At 37.6% G+C, this 12,280-nt stretch overlaps 1 protein-coding gene across 1 annotated transcript; it reads left to right on the forward strand.

The window, feature by feature from the left end:
- Positions 1-1,338: 1,338 nt before the first annotated feature.
- Positions 1,339-7,793, forward strand: LOC125077189 (arrestin homolog). Its single transcript, XM_047689040.1, has 8 exons — positions 1,339-1,508; positions 3,507-3,697; positions 5,126-5,304; positions 5,583-5,718; positions 6,101-6,258; positions 6,379-6,522; positions 6,913-7,042; positions 7,308-7,793. The coding sequence occupies exons 1-8, from the start codon at positions 1,400-1,402 to the stop codon at positions 7,404-7,406; spliced, it is 1,146 nt and encodes a 381-aa protein (XP_047544996.1). The 5' UTR covers positions 1,339-1,399; the 3' UTR covers positions 7,407-7,793.
- The last annotated feature ends 4,487 nt before the right edge of the window (positions 7,794-12,280 follow it).

Genomic DNA, 12,280 nt, shown 5'->3' on the forward strand with positions numbered 1-12,280 from the left:
CATATTTTATTTGTTTCGTGACATTTAATATTCACTCCAAAGCATCTGTCGTAAATCATAGTGTAGTTGTTGACGATGTAATTGTGAGCATTTCATAAAAACAGATTTCGGGTCCAAGAGTCAGGCATCGTATCCACCGCAAGATGTCCACTATTGGACGAAGACCCTCCCCGAGCATTTCCGCGATTGCCGGTCTTACGCTATTTATTCAACGGTTTCCCGCGACCCTTAGGTTTTGTAGGGTCTTTTGAGTCGTAGTTGCCATTCGATAATTTTTCCTCCCCAGCAGCTATCAGTTCTGCGTGCGATTTGCTTTTATATTTTTCGATTTGATTAGCCCGGTACCACCCCTATAAGCAATTCTTCGGGCTATGACAGTTATTTAGGTCACAGGAAAACTCCAATCATAACCCTCTCCAGTACTCTCTGTGTGATCTTGAGACTTTATGAGGCTCATAGTAAGCGACCACGTCTCTGATCCGTACGTCATCACTAACAACATTTAAGGTTTCTGGCATAAAATGAATATTATTCATGAACTCGTAATAATATTATTAAAGGTTCAATGAAGTCGCATTTTCGAATGCCATGCCAATCATAGTCGTCTGGGAGTCTCGTTTTTCTGATAACATTACAGAATAGATGCGGCGCGGCGCTGGCCCTTGACCGACTTCCGAGGGTTTACGATAAAGCGATGACTTTATTTATTCCCTATCCATCGCTTATTGAGTATGCGGCTTTACGAGGCGCCTCCGTTCGATTGATACGATTTTTCAATTTACAGTAAAGCTTCTACGTGTTTATATATCGCGCCGTAGGGCTGCCTTGCATGCGTTTATGATCCCTGCTACGTTCTAGGACGTTCGGAATGTTTTAATGATAACATTGATGGCTTTGAGTTGATTGAAGCAACCCTAAATAAATTGTCAGCTAAACATTTGATTGATCTCGCTTATACGAGCAGCACTCGCATTATTGAATACAAACAAAATACAAAGCTATCGATGACGATGATGACGTCAAAATTAATATAACAGAATTAATTAGAAGTCTTTCAGTTCGACTGAAATCAGTAACTAGAAAAGAGCGCTTGTTCAGAGAATTTCTTCGTCGAATATAATTGGCTTACGAAAGGAATGCAAATTGTTCAGTGATTTACTTTTAAAGAGATTAAGATATTTACTGTTCGCGTACCAAACGGCGGCGCTGCTCCACGTGGGTGGGCTCGACACGCGGCGCACGCTCACGTGTCAGTAATGAGACAAATGAGATTACCGCGATTTAGAAGCCTCGCACACAAGTAATCCTCTATATATCGCAGCGGGACCGTGCCCTCGCCGCATTCACTGCTCGAGTGTAAAGAATTTTACAAGTTTTTCAAGTGCTTTTCATATACAAAATGGTGTATAATTTTAAAGTGTTTAAAAAATGTTCGCCCAATGGAAAGCTCACGCTGTATATGGGAAAACGGGACTTCGTCGATCACATCTCTTACGTGGAACCAATAGGTCTGCTTTTAAACTGAAGGCTAATTATACATATTCTCTTTTCAAAACGTTCTGTATGACGAATTTGAAGTGGATCAGTTGAGTTGTGAGGATTGTAAAAAAGAAATCAATTTCTCTAACTTTGAATGCAAACATAAACGAAAATTTGAACCCTATTGCTTAACATAACCTAAATTTTCAATTAATTTTTATGATTTTGATTACATTTTACTTACATCCTATCGCATAAGGTAAATAAAAGGTCGGATTGCCGTGAACCAGCGGAAGATATTACAGACGTTATCCTCTCCATTGATTCCAGTGTGTCTTTTACTGTTAGTGGAACGCGTCCAAAAACAAAATGAAATCGGTGCGGGACAGTGGCCCAGGTTTGATCGTGTCCAATCGCGTCGACTAACTGTGCAACAGCTGCATGCGTCCATTAGCCTGGGACGAGCGCAATAATCCCCCTCCCCTTCATCTAACAGATAGGACTTTAATAGCACTATCAACTTATACCTGCTCCACGGTTCCACCAGCGCTTACTTGCTTACTCAGCGCTTTTAACAAATTGCTCCTGAACTGCATTTCGATTCGAATTTATCACAACAACCGGCAAAAGATTACCGCCGGATAGCGCTTTCTTGAGAAATCGTTTTATAGTACCCATCACAAGCACGAACACTACTTTTAACGTAGCTGATAGTTTTGTTAAATCGATTTGTTATTCGCTCGATGCATAAGAAATGTGATATTCGTCACATAAGAGACTAAAAGATTTTTATCGATTGCATATAAAAACCCCAAAACTAGGAAGTAGCTGAGTCGATGTAAACTAAACTAAGATGCCGTACACGCTAAATTAATGCTGTCTGCCAGGGATTGGACTGCCAATCTTTGGTTAAGTTTCACGTAATCTATTAACTGGGCCATTTCATCTCCTTTTAACTGCCAGTTCATTCTGTTAGTATATAAATCGGTAACCATACAAAATAAAACAAATAATTATCATTCAATAATATAATTTATAATTATTGCACACTCCACATACATTGTACATTCATTTTGTATTTTTTGTTATATTTATAATATAAGAGAATGCGAAAATGATTCATCTGGTAAGTGGTCACCACCCCTACATGAGACAGAGAGACATGAGTGCTGTAAGAAATATTAACCATTGCATACTACGCTAATTCGCCACAAAGTTTGGGAACGCGAATTGTGTGCCTAAATATTGTTGTTTGGCGGTAGAATATCAGATGAGTGGGTGGAACCTAGGCAGACGGGCTTCCATAAGGAACTAATACAAAATAATTTAAGGTATAATGTGTCGGGGTAACGCCGTATTAGAAGACTGTATTTTCAAAATAACTATAACAAATTACTTAGTGGTTCAGTCAGCGCACTATAAATTACTAATACTTACGATATAATCGTCTTCTTCGAATGAGAAATGTTGGATTCTACTGTTCTACAAATAAGTGTAATGTAGAGTCCGAACGTTCCCATTAAAAAAAAATACCAATGATACCTTTGAACGTATTTTAATCAATCTTCTGGTACAGGGCCGGATCCTCCATATGGCATTTTGAGCTTCAGCCCAGGGCGTCGTGGATTCAAGGGGACCCCAGCTAAATCAAGTCAAAGTCAAAAATAGACGATAATGCGAAAGAATCCATAATTTTATTAAATTAAACAGATCGTATGGTTTGCAATCCTGCAAGTCATGCGATTAATCAAACCCATTTAATTAATTTAATTCAAGTCTACGTTCAGATATGCCTTAGGTGGGCCCCTAAGTAGTGTTAGGCCAGGGCCCCCTAAACTTGGACCGTAAGTTTGGAGGCCCTGTTCTGGTAATATAATATAATTAAACCTAACTGCCAACACATCGACTTCATCTTTGTTAGAAAGTACTTCTTTTGTGATGTGAACTTACCCCGACATGTCTTATATTATTAAATGTTGTTTTTAAAATCACGTTTTCTTGTCAAAGTTAAAATTCTATAACAACAGATGGCATTGTGGTCGTGGACGAGGAGTACGTCCGAGACCGGCGGGTGTTCGCGCAAGTCGTCTGCACTTTCCGTTACGGCCGCGAGGAGGATGAGATCATGGGACTCTCTTTCTATAAAGAGTTATACTTGGCTTCGGAGCAGATCTACCCCCCACTTGAGAAGAGGGCCTATGAACTTACCCGCACTCAGGTACCTTAAATATATCTTTGTGCTGAGAACGTATGTACAAGGATGTTATAATTAGTACTATTACTCTGGTGTCGCAAATGACTGGCAAAGCTCGTCCAACTAATCATGACAGAAAACATAGTCTTTTCGAAACATTTCGGGCAGTCCTCACAAATGAAGTAGGTGGTTATAATAAAATGAGCTCTTACTTTTTATTTCATTCTAATATAATGGATATGGATATTCAAATTTAAATGGTTCCATGTACGTACTGAAATGCCGGCAACGCACCTGCAAGCCCCCCGGTGTTGCAGATGTCCATGGGCGGTGGTAGTCACTTTCCATCAGGCGAGCCTCCTGCTCGTTTGCCACCTTTTGACATAAAAAAAAAAAACAAAAAACGTCCTTAAACAAATATAATAGCTAAGCCATATCAATATAAATACAAGAAACAGGGTTTTTTTTCTGGTACTACGTTATTTTTTAAATATACGTATATAATAGGTAATTAATATCCCATTCATGTGAGAAGGTATTCCCTCTTCTGAGGAAAAAGATTCTCCCACGTTGCTCTAATGCAAATCTGTTCTGCAGATTTTCACCCACATGCAGGTTTCTACAACGTAGAATATTATCCACCGAGATTAATATAAATATAACACAAAAAATAGCATGAAATTTGAGCCATGTTTGCTCGAGTATTAACTTAAACATTCAACTAAGATTACATGTTGTAACGATTGGGTCATCTGATTGAATAGTTTGGGTAGAAGTACTGTTGTATGTTCATCTTTTCATGTATGATAGATATTATTGACCAGGATACGAAGTTGCTTTAGAGCGCAGCTTTCGAATCATGAAGTTACTACGAACCCACTGTCGAAATTTAATAATTAACCCCATTACCGCTTCGTATTAACAAGCTGCGCTAGTAGTAATTAGATCAGTCCCGAGCGAGCTCCGCTGCGGGCAAATCAAATCCTTTTGGGATTAGTGCTGCCTCCTTCTCCGTCGTCCCATCCGACGTCGTGAGCAATCAGCGAGACTGCCGGGACGCTGTTGTTCAAATATTAACTATAACTTCACTTTTCAAACAGACAAACAACACTCGGAATCCTTTAGTCGTCGGCAGTGTGAATTTCGAAAGCTATTTAATCGACGAGAACTTATTTGACTATCTTCTGTTGCAGCGACACGAACACTCGATTTAAGCTTAAACTTTCCAAGGAATTTTATATTTACCTACAACATTTAAAATGTTTTAGTGACGCTATCTTATAAGGTTACATGTTATTAATAAAATAGAAAATAATCTAAATATTGCCATATCAATGCAGTATCTGGTTAAGTTATGGTTTTAGATCTAGACATACGAGTTCTGTACAATATTGATTTCCTAATATTATTAAAATCAATGATTTGTTTATAAAAATGAATTGTTCGATATAGGAGCGCCTTGTGAAGAAGTTGGGCGATTGGGCGCTGCCGTTCCGGCTAACGTTACCGGCAGGAGCGCCCGGCTCTGTGACACTGCAACCCGGCTTGGAGGATGAGGGAGAGCCGTGTGGCGTGCACTACTATGTTAAACTTTTTGTTGGTGAAACAGAAATCGATCGATCGCACCGCAGGTCAGTCGGTAGATACAGTTACACGGTTGGGAAAAATTGGCATACTAGTCTGAAGATATTTTAATGAGTAAGTAAGGCAGTTGTTAAAGTTACAATCTGCGTTTTTATAAAGTCAATGGGAATATACTTAATATTTTATATCTCATGAGACCTATTATACGTCTTGGCCTTTTTTTATGTATAATCGATTTCTAATGTCAGAAGGTTTAATGATATTTTTGTTTATTCATTAGTAACACTTTATACGATTACTTTAAAATTGATAAATAACTAACCAGGAGCACGGTGGCGTTGGGTATCCGCAAGGTGCAATTCGCACCGGACAAGCCCGGCCCCCAGCCGTGCACGTTGGTTCGCAAAGATTTTGTGCTCTCGCCGGGGCAGCTTGAACTGGAGTTGACTCTCGACAAACAGGTAAAAGAAACAATTACACCAACGATACGCGTGACACAAATGATTGCATGGTTTTTTAATACGAGAACTAACAAAAACAAACGAAACTTGTTGTAATTATTAAGAAAAAATCGTCAAAAGTTTAATAAAATACAAAGTTAAAATGATAAAGTTTCTAGTTCTGTTGTTATTTAAGACTAACCTTAATCAATATTTTCTCAGTCTTAATTAAAATATGATATACATGGTGTATATTTCATCTTAAATTATGAGAGAAGATAATATGATATTGCTAAGTAATCTTTAATTTCATGATGTTTTGAACAATTAGTTTATTGAGCCGAAGAAACTCAGATCAGATCAGACTTTTGTGCGAGAATGTGTAACATATTGCTGGTTACAGCTGTATATTCACGGGGAAACGGTGGCGGTGAACATCAGCATACGCAACCACAGCAACAAGGTGGTGAAGAAGATCAAGGCGAGTATTTTACAGTCCGTCGACATCGTGCTCTTCCAGAATGGCCAGTACCGAAATGTCGTCACCGGTGTAGAGACACAGTAAGTATTCTAAAAAGTTCATTTATCTCTATTTTTTCTTTGAAAACCGATTTAGAATTAATTTAAGTACCGACCACTTAATCAGTGCTAAACAAAATCATGTTTCATTGTCGATTACAGAGACGGATGTCCTCTCCAACCCGGTGCTAACATGCAGAAAGTCGTCCAACTGAGGCCAACGCTGGGTCCACTGCGCGACCGCCGTGGACTCGCGTTAGATGCACAGCTCAAGCGACAGGAAACTACGCTCGCTTCCACAACTTTGTAAGTGGACTTCCTTAGTAACACTTTTTAAACAATATTGAAAAAAATTAAAATTTACGTATTGGTAAGGCTTTGTGCTAGCCCGTCTGAGTATTTTATATGTCAAAATATGGGAGGTACTGTCTACTCATGAAATATTGCCAAACAAAAATCTTGGTATTACTTTGTAACTACAAGAAACATAATATCTTACATCCCGGAGCTGATGGTGCATTGACTATATGACAGTTGGTATATATGTCTTAGTGTCAATGTCTATGTGGTAGGTGACCTTTTTACTTCGGGCGACCCATGGGGGTCAGTCTGCCTACTGTGTTGTTGATTGTGTTTATAAATTTACAAACAAAATTCGTATAAGACGAATGTTTAACCATGGCTTATTTTTCTGAGATTGCTGGACCCGGAGCAGCGTGACGCGTTCGGTATCGTGGTGAGCTACAGCGTCAAAGTTAAGCTTTACCTCGGCGCTCTCGGAGGCGAGCTGAGCGCGGAGCTACCCTTCATTCTGATGCATCCCAAGGCAAGTCTTTAAAAATGTTTTGTGTTTATATTTATTTGTGACGAATATAAAGTTTATAAATTGTTTTTTTTTTATTAACTCGCTTTCTCCTCTTACTGTTTGTCTGTTTAGTACAAATTTTGCAATATCTTAATACCATCTTCCCAATAAACGAGAGTTTTAAAACTTGAGGCTTATTCGTAATTTAAAAAATAATGACTCAGCGATATTTAATTGCTTTATTGTCTGTTTTTTTGTTACATGTAATGTATATTGTTGTCACCAGGAGGGTCGCTTGAAATTAGTGCAGGCGGACAGTGAGGCAGATGTAGAGATGTTCAGGCAGGACACTGTGCTCCATCAAGAGAGCGTCGAAGTTTACTAACATATCCTCACTATATCCATTTGATATACGACTACTTATTTACACAAACACGAAGGAAATTATACAAAATTACCACAAAAAATTTAATTATTGTTATTTTGAAATACTTTTTCGCTTTTCGAATTTTATCGTGAATTATTATGAAATAGTAATTGATTGATATATGTATAATGTATATTAGGTAATATTATAGTACTTTAGTTAATACGGTCGGTTACTATAGCAATAGTGTTAAGGATTATAAAGTACTCGCAAGAAATATATTTAATATTGTTGAGTATCAAATATTTTAGACAATAATTTTTAGTTAGAATAAACTAACAAGCTTCGAAACTGGAAAATATTTGTCAAAAAGTTCTAAAATCAGCTCTCTAATAAATATTTAATAGCAGAAAATTGTTTCATTTCGAGTAAAAGGATGTCCATACATTTATTAAACTAAGTGAATTTCGAAGAGTTCTTAAACAATGCGATGATATTTGAAATTAGAATATAAAATGGACTTTGTGTTTAGTACAACAATAAGGTGCCTTTTCGTATAATATAGCAAAAGAGCTTATTTAATATTTAGTAATATAGGCGCTACACTTTCGTTAGAATCGCTTAACGTAATAACAAATTAATTGTAAGTCTCAAAGATATTAAATCAAAATATTCTTTAGTGAAGTAAACTTATTAAAGTTCTTTTCAAATCGCCGTGTTACAGTATTGAACTAAATGTGAAACTACCACCGCTTCAGAATGTTGAGTCTTCCGAGAATAAACGGCACGAAATTCAATAGTTAGATTTTTTTACCAATTTACATAGATATATTAAATAAATACAATTACATTAATTATTTAATCATCGTCTTTAATTAAATAATAAGTTTTATATGTCAATGTTTTTTGACATGTGGTTTTAAATTATTAATGAGCGAAGTCATCTAATAAAATACGCCATGATCATCTTATCTACAACAAAAGATTTAAAAAATATCTTTTCTTTATGTTTTTCAATTCGATCTGTGTTCCACTAATAAACTAAATCTGCAAAAAAACGATTGAATAAAAATATACGCTTTGCTTTGTAAAATGAATGGAAAACAAAACCGCAGAACTCGCAGAAGTCACGTGCGTAGGATTCCATTTCCGCGAATGTATTTGGTTCAGACAGTTCGATGCAAATAAATATTTGCTCTGCGGCAGAGTGAGTCGGTAAAATTCAATTACAACGTCTTACCCGCGATCCGCGATCTCGTGCCGCCGCGATATTGTTCTGCAAATAAACACGGCGATGGCGGAATATTCTTCTCTATGAAGTCAATACTCATTATCCAAGAAAGGTTATAAAAAGTAAATTGTTCCCGTTTTTCATAAGGAAGGAAATTTGATATTTCCGTGTTCCCGTTGTTGCATTAAATGGATTGTAAGGAATACCGGCCGTCGTTATTTTTATTTTGCTTTCCCATTTCAGTGACTTTGAACAACTCGTTGTGATTTATTAGTAAAGCGAGGAGATAGACTAATGGTAGGAAAAACATAAACTCAAAATAACTGTCTGTAATTATCCCACTGCTGGGCTTTGAAGGTTTCCTCATAATGTTTTCCTTCGCCGCCGAGCGCGTGATGAATTATAAACACAAATTAAGTACATGAAAATTCATTGGTTATTGCCTGGGTTTGAACCGTACTCATCGGTTAAGATGCGTGCGTTCTATCCACTGGGCTATCTCGGCTCTTGTAGAAATTATCTACATAAATAAAAACGAGTTGATAAGATTTTCTGTGACTGGTCTTGTTTTTTAACATAGGGCCTTGGTATATTGTTGCATTGTTGTTGTAGATAGTCATTGAAGTGTAAGTCTGAAGCCTTCTTCTTGTCATTCCCTGACACACTGATAATCACCTCCTAACTGACATCACAGGTAAAGTCGAACGTGCTTATTGGCTCGAGTGCGCGGCTCATAAGAGCAGTGTTCGTCCACCACAAACATAAATCATCTCATGACTGTCATAACGTTAAGGAAGTTCGCGCTATTGTTTTTACCCAGCTATTGTGTACGTGTGTGGCGATTACCATTTTCGTCGGCGAGCAAGTTTCGCTGGTCGGGCCGTGCTGGGTAAGCGGGTGAGCGGGTGAGCGGGAGAGCGGGTGAGCGGGTGGTATGATTCCGGCTGTGTTTGAGTTATGAGGGCGACACAATGCGACGGAAGCGTGGCACGCTGCGTCGCGGTGCGTCCCGGTGCGCGAGAAAAAGCGAACCATATTCATATTCAAACGATTAAAATACACCTATCTGTAATAATATATGTGTATTATTCCTAAAATATGACAAGGGTTATTTCAGTCTGTAATATTGAGTTATATTTGTGATGCTGCATGAACAAAATTATGATTATTGCACTTTGAATTGTACCTGACGAGTAAAAAAATCAAGCTTCATACAATTTCATCTTAGTTGCCGCTATTGATCTTATTAATTCAACCGCCGTGACGCTCGCCGTTGAATCGATAGTGATAGCCGTGAAATTAACATAATTTTTAAATCTAAAATTTTCAGTTCCAAAGTAAATGAATTGTCAGGAGCCACTGCAACTAGCGCCATTGGTGTATCGCATCTCAGATAACACGGCTTGGCAGGAATACGCAGTGTTTATACATCTTGTACCAGTGTCTACAGGCGACTGTGACTTACGATCTTGTTATGTATGCGACCACCCTATGGAGGTACATTAGGACATCGCGTTCGCCGAGACCAACGACGACGGCCCGGTACCAGCAACCCTTGCGCAACATCACGCCGCCCAACAACGGACCACACCGATCTTTCTTTATAATTTCTGTGTCTCTTAGAATTAAGAAAAGTATTAATATAAATAATATTATAATATAAATAATATAATAATTGGTTCTGAGGGCATTCTGTGTTACAACCTCAACACATGAAGTAGTCTAATTAAATTTATTTATATTTGTATTAATATTTGTAATAAGTTTGTGAATTAAAATAAATTCACTTTTAAAGTACTTTCGGTTTTTTTTAAGTCCTTCGGCTGCGAACGACGTAATTATCTTGTAAACAACACATAGAGGAAGAAGGAAAATAAACAAATAACGAAAGTAAAACGTACCAGAACTCGTATCGCGTATCATTCACAATTTTTGTAAATCAGGTCTCCCGGTGTCTGCTGTTGCACGACCGGAACTATCCGTTGTATTTAAACTAACTTCTATTACGTGGCTCAGTAGATAACGATGTCGATGAGCGCGTACGACGGTACAAGATAATAACTCATGCGCAGTTGACTAGTTTCATAAAATTGAAATGCCTTTATTCAATATTCGCAAGGGGCTTGAAAAGTTCACCTAACCTGAGAAAACCCGGCGAAAGAAATTAGCAAGGCCTTTGTCTATATCGTTTTGTAATGATTGCTTCTGGGTTATTAGGAAATTATATGTCCGATCACGTACTATGAATGATCTGAAAAGGCAGCTTTCCTTTCACAAGACGTTAGGGAATCTATTTTGTTAGCCAACAGCGGACTGTATCGCTGCGACTGTAATTATCATATTGAAAGTTTGATATAACTTCACACGTGACGCCATTTGATATTAAAGTTTCATACGAGACTTGTTACTGATCGCAAAGTAATTACTCATTTATCCACCTGCGCCGGCAGATTGTTTTTGTAGGACCTAAAAACAGAGAAATATTTTTTGCTTTAAAAACAAACATGCTCTTTCCCACAGCCATCCTTAATAAGAAGATATCAAAACGTGGTGACTTACATGAAATTCTTTTTAATTATTTCCCCTTCCCCTTCAAGCGTTCCCCTCATAAGTTATTCAACTGCCAAACATGAATACTTCCTTTTTGCTGTGAGTGGACCAATGTGATTACAGACACGAGGGACGTAATATTAGCATATTAGTCGCATGCCGTGCAGTAAAGGCGCCGATGTCCGAGTACCATTAGTTGATGCATTTGTGCCCCGGAATTATTAATGAAATTATTTTAAAATAGATTTCATATTTCAGTAGCTTAAAGTTGCTCAACTCTCACCAAAATAAAACGCCAAATATACTTTCAAGACAACCTTTAATCTCGTCCAAAATAAATAAGTCAACAGTAGGGCGAACTCTTTGAGTTGTTTTTAAACTTTATATTAACAAATCACTTACAAAGTAAATTGTCTAACAATAGATATCCTACTATGTTTATGAAGGTCAGTCGGTCGATGATAAAATAAAGCTCGACAGTGATATGCGGTGACGTCACCCCGCGCACAGAACTTGTGCTACTCTCTAACACTAATAGAGGTGTAAATTAAATAAAAATAAAAATTAATTTATGAGATAAAAATTTACACCTTTTACATTTTTAATTAAAGATATCTGTTCAAACAATACTTTTATGCAATTTTCATAAGCTTAGATACTAATTTTAATAATACAAAGTAAGTTGCACAAGTATACATATTGTCGACGAATACCACAAGTTCTCCGGCCACGCTCGCGACGCGGCTCGCGTGCGCCGAGCGCGCAAACACAGCGCTTCTTGATACACGTGAGTACACGCGCCGTTTCATTGCAACGCGACTAAATAATGTAGCACTTTTTGCAATCTGTTCATAGTTGTTTTCAGTATTGGAGACACACAGCTGCCAAGAGTCTGCGCTACGATGATAACGGCAGATTTTTCAAACATACCCATAGACACACGGACCGTAACAGATGTAACATTTTTCTAGACATTAAATTCATTATTATTGTGCTTATGTAAAACTATCGTGATCATTTGGTAAATCTGTATTATTATTTTTTTATATATTGTGTGAGTTAATTTCTTAAAATACACAGCGACTTTAGCCGTTGCTACAGGAAACCTTCG

This window comes from Vanessa atalanta, chromosome 3, assembly GCF_905147765.1.
Source record: "Vanessa atalanta chromosome 3, ilVanAtal1.2, whole genome shotgun sequence".
Taxonomy (NCBI): domain Eukaryota; kingdom Metazoa; phylum Arthropoda; class Insecta; order Lepidoptera; family Nymphalidae; genus Vanessa; species Vanessa atalanta.

Excerpts from the sequence above, each read along its gene's own strand:
- LOC125077189 (XM_047689040.1), top strand. The coding sequence starts at position 1,400 with ATGGTGTATAATTTTAAAGTGTTTAAAAAATGTTCGCCCAATGGAAAG. Across the intron at positions 5,305-5,582 it reads ATCGATCGATCGCACCGCAG|GAGCACGGTGGCGTTGGGTA; the intron begins GTCAGTCGGTAG and ends ATAACTAACCAG. Across the intron at positions 5,719-6,100 it reads AGTTGACTCTCGACAAACAG|CTGTATATTCACGGGGAAAC; the intron begins GTAAAAGAAACA and ends TGCTGGTTACAG.